Consider the following 16,143-nt stretch of genomic DNA (forward strand, 5'->3'; position numbering starts at 1 on the left):
ATAAATGAAGCACAACAAAGGAAAGCCTAAGGAGAATAAGTCATCTCAAAGTACCCCGTAGAGCTCTTAGAACCGACAGAATGATAAGAACAACGGTAATTCTTTCTCACCTAAATCACAAAATTTTTAAATTTCACAGTGATAAGAAAGGAAAGGATAAAACTCAGGAAAGCCCTAAGTTGAAACCTGATGAAAAATCTGCTAAAGGAATAGTAGGAGGATGGTGAAGTCTTGAAGAATGAAGCGTTTATGGAAAAGAAGGAAGATGTTTTCAGTTCCACACTAAAGATCACATGAAAAGAGACTGTCCTAAGAAAGCACCCACAAAAGAACCCACATCTACTGTTAGTGTCCTGATTGAGCCAAGCAGTGTGTTGGGCCCAAGTTTCTGATGAGCATCCAGATGAGTCTCTCATTAAGTGTTATGGTCATGTGATCAACGTATTGCGATTTTGTTAGACTCTGGTAGTGTGCATGATGTGGTTAGTGATTCTCTTGTGAAGAGGGCACACTTAGAAGCTACTCTAGCAACTCCTCTCGAGGTATCTGGATTCTCTCCTAACATGAGCTCTTTAATCATGTAGGAATGTCCAAATGTGCTAGTCTTTCTGCAACAAGTAGTTCGCCGCAAGTTTGTTGTTTCTCCTCTCGCGGGATGTGATATGATTTTCAACATTAAGTGGTTTCATGAGCATGATTCACAAATTAGTTGGAAAGAAAACACTCTAACTCTCTTCCCAAAGGGTGTCCTCTCGGGGTCATTTGTGGTGAGCAGGGCATCCATTCTTTGTATCTTCTCTCTCATGTACAAGCTAAGCGCGAACTAAGACGAGGAGCTCAAGCGACATTCATTTATGCCACTCCAGTGGCTCAAGACCTCAAGACTTGAGCATGGTATTAAGGTTTGTTTAAGAAGTATGAACATCTCTTCTTGCAGGATGACCTCTCTCCCACCTTGTCTCTCTCCTGAGCGTCCGGAGGATCATCGCATCGAACCCATGGAAGGAGCGTAGCCCGTGAACAAGGCTTCCTACTACTTGAATTAATCTCAAGAAGAGCAGTTAGAGCGACAACTAACCGAGCTGGTGCCTAGGGGATTCATACAACCTACTGTAAGTCCTTTTGCTGCTTCTATTTTGTTTGTGTCCGCAAGAAAGATGAGTCTTCTCGTTTGCGTGTAGATTATAGGGTACTCAATAAGATGACAATCAAGAACAAGTTTCAGATGCCTCGCATTGAGTATATCCTCAATAGGCTCAATCATAGTAACAGGGGATGGAGGGGACGGCTCCTAGAGATGGTGGACGCCTGTGTCTGGGACGAGGACGAGTGAGGATGTGCTGGGACGGGGCTGTCAGCTCGGGTGGCAGCCTGAACGTCCTGGGGACGACCGGTCAACGCTCAAGATTTTTCATAATTGAAAAAATGACTGTTTCCAACAATCAGTTTCTCTCCAACAACCATATTTTTAAACTTTGAAGCTTTCAAGCCCCAAGGGTTGTACCCCCATGGCTATAAAAGCCACCCTTGTGTGGCATATACTTTTCATTTTGTATCCATCTCGATTCTTGTACCATCGATGTTTAATTAGCATATTTGCGTCTATATAACTCATGTTCTTTGGTCTATTTAGTATAAATTTGTGGTCAAAGTGACGTTCTTGTGTGTGGCATGTGTAGGTCAAAAAATACCAAAAAAACTCTTTTTTTTAACCTTTTCGATCTCCGTCTCCGTTCCCTAGCTTTTGTCGTCCCGTCCCCGTTTCCGACTCAGACCCGCTGTTCCATGTTATTATTGGCTCAATGGAGCTAAGGTTTTTAGAAAAGTCGATCTCAAGAGGTGGATATCATTAGGTAAGGGTCTTCAAGGGCAACAGTCTTCAAGGGCAACATCTACTGATAGCCGTTTTTCAGCTCTCCGTATTTGCCATAGTAAGCAACCTCACCCAAACAAAATCACTTTACACTATGGCTATTCTCACCTGTTCATATGTACACATGTGTATTTGTTATGCAACCTATTATTCTATGAAAGAAACCTCAACTAGCTAGTTATCTAGTTAGGGGAGACAAAAAATATATAGATAAATATTATGGCCAAGTGTGTACATAATATTTCACCCTAATTTTAGTATAAATATAGTGTATGTTTATATAAGTATTTTACAAATTATTTTTCTTGTACATACATATGTATACTTGTATGGAATGATTGCAAATAATAATACTAAAATGGCTATAACTTAGCCTTGGTGGAACTGAAGCTAATACAAATCACAAAAACTAGTTTTATTTGTGTGGGTATATTTTTCACTATTGTGATTTTTTCCTTTCTAAAATTATTTTCTTTCACTCTCAACTATTAAAACACAAAAAATATTCATCTTTTTATGGTAGGTTTATAATGAGAGAGGTATTTTTTTAAGTTGACCTCTTTATATTCTTTCTATCTATATTGTTTTTTATTTTATTTTATTTTCACATGTACATATTTTTAGACCTCTCACTTATATCATGAGCTCAACAATATCTTCATTTATAGACCCACAAAATAAGATCAAGGATATGTGGCATGCATGCATGTATTATGAAGGGCTCACTCTTGGAGACATTCAAAAAAATGATCCAAATAGAGATGCCACAAAGACTTTTGTGCAATAGAAGAAGAAAGTCGGTTTTGTAGAATTTTTAGCATCATGCTACAGCTTTAGAAGCCAAGCTCAGTCTTTTGAAAAGGAGCTTTTGAGTGAAATCTCATTAGCTTATGGGTATGCATCTGTTGTCCTTGTGTGATTAACAAGGGAGTTTTATGCCACTGTAAGAGAGTGATTATTTAATAGAGAGTAGGAAATCTTTATTTCTGCTACCAATTAAGTACAACATTTTGCTGAATCAAGGAGATGGATTTGGAGTAAGCATGGCTACCTTGTTTCTTTTTCAACATGAAGTCATAGAGAAGAATGATGTGTAAGTCTCTTGGTGTTCTTTTTACTTAAGTTCTTGATAGTTTGTTTGTGGTGTGTTGTTGATTTGACCAGAAATCTCACATGTTATAAGAGAGTGACATGGTGGAGAGCTCTCCCCTAGCATAAAGATAGTGATTGGGATGGTTTGTCTTGTGATGTGTTGTGGTGTGTTTTACTTGAGCTATATTGAACAAAATGCTAATCTCACTTTGTTTGGTCACGACTGCTTTGTGAGTAGGTATTAGTGCAATAAGCATTTCTTCTCAATCCTCTCTCTCTCTCTCTCTCCCTTCTTTGTGTATATACCAAGTTTGCTTGATCATAGTCTTTATGTTTCAAAGCAGCCCAAGTACTCTCTCTCTCTCTCTCTCTCTCTACACGTCCTAGTTCGCATCCAAAACTAGGTGGTGTCCCAAATTTGTGTAGGGTTTGGTTGTGAGTTTGGGTGTGTTTGTATATTGATTTTTCAAATCCCCAACCCAATTGAGGAACATAGGAGCCTAAAAGGGTGTTTTAAGATTACTACTCTCCTTGTTGCTTGTTCTGGACCGCGTCAATTTTGGTGCCTGCACTTAGGAGAGCTATGTGTGTTGTTGTTTCAATATCGCATGAATGCTTAGCATAATCAAGTAGTTGTATGAATGACGAAAACTGTACGATCGATTTGTTTCCATTACAAGACAAAGGGTGCATATCATTGTTAGTACTATATTACAGTTTCAACGAGTAATTTATAGAATTTTGGGTTTCCTTAAGGTGACCAAAATAAATGCTATAGAAAATCCTTTTATTTTGCCCCTCATTAGGTACGATCTTAGTTTGAACATATATATCTTTGTTCTATTTTAAGCATTAGGTTATACATAGACCATGGATGTTTCAGAAATAGAGATTTGTTTCTTTTCACTTGATACCACATATTATGATAAATATTGCATTCAGTAAAAAGATACATTTTTAACAACGTATGGTGTTTATGTTTGGGGTTGAAAGAACAAGAGAAATTCTTGCATCTTTACAACCCTTCATTCTACTTGTCATCAACTACTACACTTCTTTTGATGTACATATATTCATTTTATTTTTATTTTAAAATGAAGTGTAGCTTAGCAAAATAATGTGTGTTTGTTGTTTATGTGTCCAATTTTGTTACAAAAACAAAAAACGATAATTTGTTCTAACAAGAAACGTGTGTGCAATGAAAGCTCAATTCTTAGAGATCTAATTCTATTATCGATTGAGTTGCAGGAGCAGATAGTGAGGCGTATCGCTCATAACAAAAGGGTGATGAACTTAAAACGAAAGGTTTTATATATAGATTCCATTTTTCTTTTGTTGCTTGGTAATAAAGAAGACCGTGCTTTCATCGAAATAGTATATGTCTTAAAATTGGTAATAGAGTGAAATTTGTTTCACGGTGAAATCTACTCGCTAAACACCAAATTTTACTCTATTTATCAATCTTAAAGCACACACTATTTAGATGAAAGCACGGTCTTCCTTATTATCAAGCAACAAGAGGAAAATGAAATTTACTTTTAAAATCTTTCGTTTTAAATTCATCACCTTCTTGTTATAAGGCAGACGTCTCACTACCTCTTCTGTAATTCAATCGGTAATAGGATTAGATCTTTAAGAATTGAGATTTCACTACACACACATTTCTTGTTAGAACAAATTATCGTTTTTTGTTTTTGTAACAAATTTGGACAAAGAAACAACAAACACACACTATTTCGTTGGATTGTACTTCATTTTAAAATAAAATGAATACATGTACATAAAAAAAAGTGTAGTAGTTGATGAGAGATAGAATGAAAGGTTGTGGAGATGCAAAAATTTCTTATGTTCTTTCAGTCCCAAACATAAACATCATATGTTGTTAAAAATGTATCTTTTTACTCAATATAATATTTATCATAATATGTGGTGTTAAGTGAAAAAAATAAATCATATTCTTTGACCATTATCCATGGTCTATGCATGACCTAATGCTTAAAATAGAACAAAGATATATATGTCCAAACTAAGATCGTACTTAATGAGAGGCAAAATAAAAGGATTTACTGAAGCATTTATTTCGGCCAACTTAAGGGGACTCAAAATTGTACGAATTACTCTTTGAAACTTTAATTTAGTATTAACAATGATATACATCCTTTGCCTTGCAATGTGAACAAATGGATCATATAAGTTTTTGTGATTTATACAACCTACTTGATTATTCTAAGCATTTATGCAATAGTGAAACAACAATAGACGCCAAGCCCTCCTCAATGGGAATATCAAAATTGACATGGTCCGGGGCGGACAATAAGGAGAGTGGCCTTGAAGTACCCTTTTAGGCTCCCGTGCTGCTCAATCGGGTTGGCGTTTGGAAAAAATAACAAACAAAAACACCCAAAGGCACAACCAAGCCCTACACAAATTTGAGGCATCACTTAGTTTTGGATGCGAACTAAGACGCGCAGAGAGAGAGAGAGAGAGAGAGAGAGAGAGAGAGAGAATATTGCACTAATACTTGCTCACGAAGCAACCATGGCCATTAAAAGTGAGATTAGTATTTTGTTCAACATAACTTGAGTAAAATATACCACAACGCATCATAAGACAAACCATCTCAATTTCTATCTTAAGGCCAAGGGAGTCCTCTTTACCTTGTCACCCTCTTACAACATGTGGGATTCATGGCCAAATCAATAACATCGCACTACAAACAAGGTATCAAGAACTTAAGTAAAAAAAACACAAAGAGCACATCATTGTTCTTCATGACTTCATGTTGAATGAGAGACAATTTAACCATGCTTAGTCCAAATCTACCTGCTTGATTCAACAAAATGTAGTTCTTAAATTGGTAGGAGAGATGAAGCTTTTCTGCTCTTTATTGAACGATTACTTTCTCTTACAATGGTTTAAAACTCCTTTGTTAATCATACCCCTAAGAGGAACACATGCATGCGCATGAGATAATGAGATTTCACTCAAAAGCTCTTTCTCAAGAGATTGAGCTTGGCTACTAAAGCTATAGCATGGTGCTTTTGTTTATGACTTGTATCTCTTTGTGTTAGCTACACTCTTCTTTTATAGCATTTTTTAATTTAAGGACTAGGATTACTTGTCTAACTGTGATTAAGTTAAAGTTTTAGTATTTTATCTATTTTCTTGCTTAGAATTATTAGGTGGTGGGGATAGCGAGATAAAAGAGAGAGGAGAGCAATGAAGGTGATAGGACTTTACATAGTAGGGTTAATGTTTGTAGATTAATAGAGTTAGGTTGCTTTTAATTGATTTATAAATGGATTTGGATATTTACAATGAGAGTATCTATATAAGATACAAATAAGAAAGATAAATGCTTAACAAGTAAGAAAAAGATGGATTTTTTACAATGTTGATCTTCCAAGAAGCTTGAGTAGGTTAATTTTTGACGGTTCTTGACTTTTCTTGGGAGCTAAGGTGATTGAAGCTGAGTAAGCCATCACCATGATGCCGTTCTTTAAAAGAAGAAGTTGAAATTTTGTGGATTTTTAAAAAGAAATTAACAATTTGGAGGAGAAAAAATGAGACTAAGAGGTCAATTTTGAAATAGAAGTGTGTAAGAGGCACGCGCTCTTCATGGTTTCTCTTATTCTTCAAGGTTAAGGAGAAGGTGAGTATGATACAGACAAGAGAGGTGAAAGAGATATGAATGATGAGTGGAGAAGTCTGTGTGAAACTGGGAAACCTCCGAACGACGTAGACGGGATGTCTGGGGAGCGTTTGGTTGTATGCTTTAACCTCCTACAACACATGGTACGGTCTGGGGAGCATTTGGTTGTACCAGTCCTCTGAACTCATAGCCTGGACCTTTTTTAGGTTATTTGCTGGGGGAGTGATGAGGTAGTCGTTTAGTAGCTTCATACCGCAGACCGTCTATCTCGAGGTAGTGCTCAACGGCGCTGTTCGTTGTGTCTTGTAACATACATATGTGAGCATTTGTGTTGCATTGTGATATGCCAACCACTGAATATTCCTTATTGAATGAGATACTTCCGGGAAATCAATGACAGGATATCAAGAGCTCCGATTTGGAATGAGACTCCTTATTGGATGAGATACTTCTGGGAACTCAACGACCTAGGATATCAAGAGTTCCAATCTGGAATGAGACTCCGTATTGGATGAGAAGAAGTATTGGATGAGATTCTTCTGGGGAACCAACGACCCAGGAAATCAAGAGCTCCGATTTGGAATGAGAAAACTGATTGTCCCTTGGAATGTCCCCCGGAATAACCCTCGGAAATTTTTGAGCTAACTTGAGTTGTTTTGTAGATATGCTATAATCACGGACGATTACTTTCTTTTAAGAAGGGGGGATGTCATAAATTGCTGACGTTTCAAGCCACTGAAGAACGGAGCCAACTTGCAGATCCCGACCGAGGAGCCTAAACCCTAGAAGAAGCAGAATAAGTTGAAGTTCTCACCAACTTAAAGATCCTCGCCGAGTGGGACAATTAAAGAGTTACCAATTTATAGGTTCCCGTCCGCCGATGGGGCCTATATTGAGATAAAGCTGGACCCACACACACAGAAGCTTTTGCGTAGCAAATTGTTGATGACGTGGCAGCTGCAATATGGACCTCCTGCAAATTCTGGTGTACGGATTTCCGCAATATGTGCTGTCTGCTTTTGATGGCTAGCTTTTGAGGATTTGATGCTTTTGAGTTTATTGCTTTTCATGTAACTGATTTTGAGGCCAAGGGCCTTTAAATACGTGCAGAGGGCTCAGTCTCTGGCATGGCACGCTTCAGTACGAAGGTGGAGAGGGTGGAGTACCGGCATTGTACGGAGTTCAAGCAATATAAAGAAATACCGAAAGGGGCGCCAAGGTTTGAGACCAGTGCTCTCTCAGGGTGGAATTCCCTCACTCCCCTTCTTGTAGCGTACATCTCTTTTGCAGTTCAATTGTTATTTGAAGTGCTAAAGTTGTTCAGTGTGTTCTTTTTCCGTTGGCACGTGGTGCGTGTCTCATGACAATTATGGCCATGGTTAGCTTCGCGTAGCTCTTGGATATGACGTTGAAGCTCTTGCACCACGAGACTTTAGGAGTGCGGTTGCTCCGCTTGTAATCTTGCATTGCTCTCGTGTAGCTCTTGAATTTGTTGTTGTAAGTTTTGCAAGGCGTACACTACACCTTCAAGATTCTAGATGTTTCTAGAATGTTCCAAACTCTTCTAGAATCTACTATAGCCTTCTAGAATATTCGAGAACTTTCTAGAAACCTTCTAGATGCTTCTAGAATTTCCTAGAATTCTTCAAGGAGCTCGCATCCATGACAAATTCTACAATCCTTTTTTGAATTTGTCAAGTAGCCACCCAACTTGCTTCTATTGCACACATCAACAGATGTATTGTGTTCAATTTCTGATCTGTACCTTTTTAAAAAGTTCTTGCCCATTGCAACTTTTCCACTTGCACAAACCAAGAGATTTTGCTAATATCCCTCTGATTATCGGTTCAAAAAGTTCATACAACACTACAACTTTTCAAGAGATTTTGACAATCTCTTTTACCACATCTTCCAAAATACCAAATACGTTTGTGCCTTGGCTTTTTTTCGCTTTTTTGTTTTCTGCTTCTTGTCTTCCCCCTTGGTTAGGTACTCTACATACTTTCAAAAGTTTAGCAACCACTGCTTTTTTGTCTACCATTGACGTTGAAGTACATCTTGCCGAGTTTTGAATTGCTTTCCCTTGGGTGTCCGTCAGTGTGGTAACTTTTCAAAAAGCTTTTGTTGCCACACTCTCTCTATCCTCATACCACTCCTCTTCTACTTCTTTTCCTCAATGATGAGGTGTTGCTTCCTAGTTGATTGCTGCAGGTTTGAATTGGATTACTTTGAGAAGCACAATCATCTGAGCTCATATACTAATTGAACCGGCAAGCCACTGAACCATTCCAACAATGCCGAACTGAATCAAAACAGCCAAGCTTTTGAACTTGAAAGAGAGAGAGAGAGCATCACCCAGTAGAAAAGAGACTCAGATTGGTGGAGTTCCACTCCCAAAAGCATTGCCCCCTCAACTAGTCGCCCCATACGGCATTTCTTTACTTCCATAAGACTGAAGTTGATGTTTACAAATTAGAAGAGCCACACTCTCTCTAAGTCATTATAGAGTCCATGTCCACTGGGTTCATTATGGCTGAGTCTGCCCTGCATTTCTGGGGTTATTAGTATGCAATGATGTATGCTGGTGTGTGTCTGTGTGGGAGTAGTCAGTAGTATGAATGCTGGAGCTGATGGTTATATTGACTTGTGGATGACTATCATGGGTCTATACCTTGCACTTTCCTTATAAAGGTGAAACTTGACTTATTTGGTTTCATCTAGGTGTATCTTATTAAGGACACTCAAATGGGTAACAACACCATCTAGAATTAGGCTTTTTCAGTCTCACTACCTGAACTAATATGTGAACCAGCTGCAAGGCCTGTTGGTCAACCTCTTAAGGGCTGTATTGCGATAGTGAAAATTGACGACATAAATTCTTGAGAAGAGTATTGAAGTTGTCTCAGATTTCTGTGGCACAGTAGCAAGATACACATTTTGTAAATGATATGCATTCATCAGTGATGATATCCATGAGAAGAAAAAACAGGGGTATAGTCTGGACTTTTTCTTACATTTATCAACCCCATAGTATCCGACTGTCAAGGGTTTATTGGGAACAGACTATATTGAGTTATGGACTGCCCATTAAGAATTGTGAATGTGAATAAATGAGTCAAATTCTGAATAGTAATTCGGGCTATGCTGCATGCACCACTGTCTGTTCTTGAGCAATGATGTATCTCATACAGTGTCACATGATGTAACTCATACACAGTGTCACATGATGTCTGCAGATATTTACTCATCTTGTTTCGCGAAGCTCCAGCCGAAGTGTGGGCCATGACTAAAAATCCCCAGATGGTAAGATTTTTATCTTCCTGGTTCTTGGAAGAATGAATGCACAGAAGTTCAAGCTTTTCAAGTTAAAGAAGTATTCTGAACGTAAATGGGTGCATAAATTTGTACTGCTGAGAAAGTACTTCAAATAACAGAATGATCTACTGAAGGTGCAGGATGAAAAGCAGCTTGCCAAAGACTTTAAATACATATAAGCAGGTCACAAGTGGTTTGCATTGCGTTATTAGATGAAACACCTTAAGCATGTGCAATGTGACACGTGCCATGTTGGTGTTTTTCCAGGATGAAACATCAGCGTGGCAAGTGTATGAGAATGCCTGCTGTTTGAGAGGAAGACGAGTTCTCCAAATACTTCAAAATACATATTCCATGATTGAAATATTCTACAATTGATCACATTGATGCTTATGGAGTTGGTGCCAAAACTGCATAAATTTGTTTTGCACTGATAAATAAGGTTGACTACCAATCCTCTGCCCTATGATAAATCTGAATTTAAGGAGCAGGCAATTATGGAGATTATGGGCTGGAGACATGCATAGGACGTGGTTTTCAAAATGATCTAAAATCACATCTTTGTGATTGGAATTTCAATGGGCACAAGCATCTGTGCGCATATCACTGGTGCCATTAAAGGTTTCAAAGTGACTGCTAAACTACCCCTTTTTCTATCTTTGGGAGGACTCAAAGGCGGTAGGCTGTCATTCAGACAGGGCCAAGAAAAGCAGGACAAAAGCACACCTGGGGCCTTTCATATGCCGGCAAGGCCAAGTCATTTGGCATTTTGATGGAATCAAAAGCCTTCAGCAAAGGTGGATAAAAGCTTTGATGCTGCTTTCTTAGATTGCATCCTGAGAATCTCCAAGTTGCTTTTGGAGTCAGATCTTGCAGTTTTACATTTTCTCAAAGAGTTCATTTCTGTAGTGCATGAGCCCTTTTCTATTTGAACTTGAAGACGTGCTTGCACGTGCCGACTGCTTAGTTCATGTCTAAAGAGATATAGGCAATGGAAGCTTAAAACTGGCCTTTGCAAAACAAAGGGGCACTAAAAAACAAACACTCAGTGACATTCTAAATCGAAGGATTTTGCATTTTCTATTTTTTGGATGGTTTAATTGTAATCTGTCAAGTCTGATCCAGAAGGAGCCGTTTTCCTCTATAGGAGGATGCCTGGTTCAAGGTGGCTCTTAACAATTTGTGTTATAGATTAGTATTTACACCTGCGACTTAGCTTAGGGTATCTTGGGCGTTCATCAACATTTTTCCAGTGTTTAACAAGAGGTTTGTGCAAAATTTCTGCAATGATGCAGCTTCGTTCATTAGCCCTTCCTTTCACTGTAATGGAATGGGCTCTTCCTCCCGCACCAAAGGTTGATACTTCCTTGCAAACATCATCATCATGGAGAACTTCACTTTTCTACAAGGATCGTCCAACCATAGCTTCAACAATTGCAGCTGCAAATGCCCCCTCCCCTGCACCTACTCGTGTGCCTGAGCCAGGTAATTTTGAACCTCTTTGTTAAACACCTTGTTGAAATTTAAAAAAGGAAAACAATTTTACATATAATAAGCCTTTGGTTTGGACTATCTTGTTACCAATCTAGGCATTTTTTTAAAGGTACAGGCTCTGGGAAAAATACGGAGGCCATTCAGGAAGATTTAACGGAAAGTTTTGCATTTGCTCTCGTTAATGGATCACTAGGTGTCTTTGAAATGCATGGAAGAAGGGTTCGTGATTTCAGGTTAATAATGCAACTGCCTTTTTGCCATTATTCTTTTTGTTCTGTTACAACATGAGAGCCTTCCATCTAAACGAATGTGACATTGTTTCACACAGACCGAAATGGCCTTCAGCGACGTTTGTCTCAGCAGATGTGCTTGTTACCGCCATGGCATATCGAACTCCTCATGTGGTAATGTACAAAACCCCTAACTTTTTTTCTGCCTTTGGTCTGGTGCAAATGAGTCAAAGTTGTCTAGTGTTAAGAAAGCCTTGATTTTCCAGGGATCTTCTAAAGAGGTCAGATGGGAAATTTTGCAGGTCATGGGGGATCGTTCAGGAAACATAAGATGGTGGGATGTTACTTCTGGACTTTCTTCAACTTTCAACAGTCATCGAGGTGGGGTTCGAAGAATTAAATTTGCTCCGGTTGTTGTAGGAGATCAGACAAGGGGTCGAGTTGCAGTCCTCTTTAATGATCATACATATGCTATATATGATTTGGTAAGTTTTCACTGCTGCAGTATGGCATTGGATGGCCCTTGCCAATCTTTTTCATTTGTCTTTGCCATGCTGCATGACTCCATTTCTACTTTGTTCATTTAGGAATTGTTACCTTTGTTCTGTACCCACAGACAGCTCACATCAAGAAAATCTTATTGCAAGTTTTGGTCTCATAGGTCATTTTTTCCTTTTGAACGTGCTCTGTGTAATGTTTTGCGTTCCTTCTTTCTTTCTTGGCTTGTACTATATTTGAGTACTACCACCATGGCATGTGTGGGTTTTGACATTTGAATGGTTTCTTCTGAAGGCTGTGACAGGTGTTTGAAGACTCTAGTCTATTATCGTGCACATTGTTGACCAAAGTCCTTAACATGCATGTGCACGCATACAGAGGCAGGCTTAGGCAAAAATTTAATGCCTTACTGTTTCATACTGATGTTCTTTGAAAGAGCATTTCACTTCTATCTGGAATGTGATTCCTAGATTTTATTTTTGGCATTCAAAGTACAATTATAATTAGAGGGGGAAAATACAGGTGGTATTTTGTACATTGACTTCAGCCTTCTTTTGTGATCCTGCAGAATACACAGGATCCTCTAAAAAACGCTATTGTTCAGTCTCAGCTTGGAGGTGTTTTGGTGTTGGAACTTGATTGGTTTCCTTTACGCCTTGATGAAAGTGAATCACCGCTTCTATGCATTGCTGGAGCAGACAGCAGTTTTCGTCTTCTCGAGGTTAATACGTATGTGCGTAATAATATTTTTGCATCTGGACTAGTTGGGATTTGGTCTAATTCTGTTAGTGATAGATTGCAATGTTGCTTGCTTTTTATCTTCATTTGTGCATGTAGCAGTGAGGGGAAGGCTCTTTAGTATCATTGGTTGATTGGCCAGTATGAATCATGAATTCAATTTAAAATACAGAGTGGAAGAATGGGGCACCAATGGGGCACCATTACCCTTGATCAGCTGAACAGAAGTATAGTTTTTCAGATAACATGGCTCTCCTCCATGTGATACGATTGTTTTGGTTTCTTGTCCACTTACAGGAGAAAGTGAAAAGATGAATTTCAATTTATGTGCAAGTAAGGCCAATTTGACCTATGTTGGGCTTATAAAAGTACCGATTTCCATATTGCATTTTGTAGTGGAATAAAATACTGACTGTACTTCAAAACGGATGCCAATGTGTGAACTAAGGATAGTTCCATGATGGTATCGTCAGTACCTCTCCATTGCAATGCATACGTAGCTGGACAAGCACATCTGACGATTTCTATGCTCACTGTAGGGAACATGTGGAATCAGGTGTAGCACAAAATGATAGCCTCTTCTAGTATAGGATGGTGGGGAGTGCATTTCACAAAAACTTTTTTCGACATGTTCCTTTTACTGTTGAGTTATACATTGGGCTGAATGACTACAAAAGTGACAGGAGGACTCAAGTATGGAAAAAGCAAACAGGTCCAGTAGTTAAGGTTGATGAGAACAGCAGTGCAAAAGAACCACCCTGGTGGCTAGTAATGCCACTGAATAGCTACACGAATGCAGATTATGCAGCGAATGTGGACAACAGAAGGTGTATGACAAGCTATGCCTTTACATTTTCTGGTGCTACAATTTCATGGTGATCTTGTTTGCAAGATTGTACGTCTCAATCTACCATGAAAGGGAAGTATGTTGCTAGCTTAGATGCAACAGGGAATCCATATGGCTTAGTCCTCTAATGGGAGGTTTGGACATCAATGTAGAGGTTTATCTTTGCATTGTGACAGTCAAAAGTGCTATGCAGCTAGCATGGAATTTAATTGTTTCAAGAAAAGACGAGGCACATTGACGTGAGGTATCACTTCATTTGTGAGGTGCTTAAGGACAAGTGCATAGAGCTTGTCAAAATTCTCGTGGATGATAACATGATAGCCCACATTGTTTAGTGTGTATGGAAGACTCTATGCTCACAGGTTTTGAGTAGCTAAGCCTTGCACTATTCTAAACACACGGGCTACAGTTTGATTGGAGCTCATCCATTCGCTTTGCAACATTTTGGGAGGTGTCCATTAGTTCATCATGCGCCCAATGGCAGCATTTCCAATCTCAACATTATGAGGTCAGAGTCCGATCATTCCCAAGTCCTTTGCCAACTACACATGCGTCCTTGCCTCCAAAGCAAATGCACAATTATTTTGTACCATTCAATTATCACATCACACCTTTCATCAGTTCCCAATGCTTCTTGCCAAGATTCACCATAAATCGGTTAACGACTCCCAGTGCAAAAGCAATGTTTGGACAAGTCTTGATCACGGCATACATGAAATAACCAACATCAGATGCATAAAGAATCTTGGCTCAACAGATTTGGGATAATCCTGGCTGTCATCCACTCCATGCTTCTTTGGAAATGCCACCATCGAATGCCTCAAATGTCAGAGTAACATAATGAAATGAAGTGACAAAATGATGGAATACAAATACTGTGAAATCCTAAGCCGGTAGGTGTGAACAAAGCAGCTAGTCGGGATAGCTAAACCACAAATCACAAGAGATCTAGCATTGGTCGCTCGCGGATCTCATCAATCTCCTCCACGGTCAGTAGTTTGACTGGCCTCAGTCGATGCTGTGTACTCCTCAGCAGTCGTGGGTGTCTGGATCTCCCCAATTCAGTCGCTCGGTTGATCAGTGTGCCTCTGGTGTGAGGCGATGAGATCTGTTGTGGTAGTAACTCCTCCGGGTGTCCAATGTCTGCTCTAAAGAAGTCTGTGATGGGTCTCTGATTGGCTAGCCTCTCCTTTGAGCAGGCTCTCTCTGTGTCTGCGCAGTTTGAGCAGAAACAAACCCAGGCATCTCTGATCCTTGTACCCCATGACTTTGAAGAGTGGTCCGAAGCCCTCTCTGAACAAGTAGTGGAAGCGGCCTCGTATCTCGTAGAGAGAGAGAGAGAGAGAGAGAGAGAGAGAGAGAGAGAGAGAGAGAGAGATATGAAATGAAATGTTATATTAACGTCTTCAAAAGGCCAAAGTGCCCTATGAGACGAGAAAGTTACAATGTGGTGGATCTGATACAAAGTCAGAGTAACAAGATGACAAAAATGAAATGACAAATGTCACAATAAAATACTATGGAATCCTAAACTACTAGGTGTGAACTAAGCAGCTAGCTGGGATAGCTAGATCACAAGAGATCCAACATCGGTCGCTGGCGGATCTCATCAATCTCCTCCATGGTCAGTAGTCTGACCGAGCGGCGTGCATGTCGAGCCAAAGTGATCCGAATCCTCTGATGCAGCCTCCGCCGATGCTGTGTAGTCCTCCGCAGTCGTGGGCGTCTGGATCTCCCAAGCTCAGTCGCTCGGTCGATCAGTGTGCCTCTGCTGTGAGACGACGAGCTCTGCTGTGTTAGTAACTCCTCCGGGTGTCCAGTGGCAGCTCTAAAGAAATTTGTGATCTGTCTCTAAGACTGGCTAGCCTCTCCTCTCATCAGGCTCTCTCTGTGTCTGCGTAGCTCAAGCAAAAACAAACCCAAGCATCTCTGATCCTCGTACTGCATGACTTTGGAGAATGGTCCAAAGCCCTCTCTGAACAAGCAATGGAAGCGGCCTCGTATCTCGTAGTACACGGGGCAGTGGCATGTGTAGTGCAACTCTGTCTCAGGCTCGATGTCACACAGGGGGCATGTCCTGGCCTCTGCTGGTACTCCGCTGTATCTCCCAGTCTCGATCCGCAGCTGGTGTGAAGATGTGCGTATCTGGCCGATAGCACATCGTACCCCATGAGACAAGTGGGTGTCCATGTATCTGGGCCTCATCACAAAACCATCAACCGTAAGCTGGAGGAGATGCTCTCTGTAGAAAGCCATCTTCGTGCCCAACTCCTGTGCTTGCTGTATCCGTGTCCTCTTGGTGTCTAACTGAGTCAAGTCCTGGCGGATGAGCCTGGTGATCTCGGACTGTGTAAGAGTCAGAGAGGGTGCATCCAGTGAGTACTGGAAGGGAGGCAATCTGTCT

The 16,143-nt window shown here is 39.9% G+C and overlaps 1 protein-coding gene across 3 annotated transcripts in view; it reads left to right on the forward strand.

Moving 5' to 3' along the window:
• Window positions 1-16,143, forward strand: part of LOC147440975 (uncharacterized) — a 130,451-nt gene that overhangs the window by 61,792 nt on the left and 52,516 nt on the right. For 2 of the 3 annotated variants that reach the window (XR_015184296.1, XM_086482760.1), the window contains exons 6-11: window positions 9,854-9,920; window positions 11,228-11,417; window positions 11,536-11,659; window positions 11,755-11,830; window positions 11,959-12,141; window positions 12,723-12,887. Coding sequence is in view for 2 of the 3 variants with exons in the window: in XM_086482760.1 (XP_086338886.1) it covers window positions 9,854-9,920; window positions 11,228-11,417; window positions 11,536-11,659; window positions 11,755-11,830; window positions 11,959-12,141; window positions 12,723-12,887 (805 nt within the window). In the remaining variant the exon portion in view is untranslated. The remainder of the gene's footprint in view (window positions 1-9,853; window positions 9,921-11,227; window positions 11,418-11,535; window positions 11,660-11,754; window positions 11,831-11,958; window positions 12,142-12,722; window positions 12,888-16,143) is intronic. The other variant, XM_086482761.1, reaches the window with a different exon arrangement.

The sequence above is a fragment of the Adiantum capillus-veneris genome, chromosome 15 (genome assembly GCF_014529385.1).
Source record: "Adiantum capillus-veneris isolate H3 chromosome 15, ASM1452938v2, whole genome shotgun sequence".
NCBI lineage: Eukaryota > Viridiplantae > Streptophyta > Polypodiopsida > Polypodiales > Pteridaceae > Adiantum > Adiantum capillus-veneris.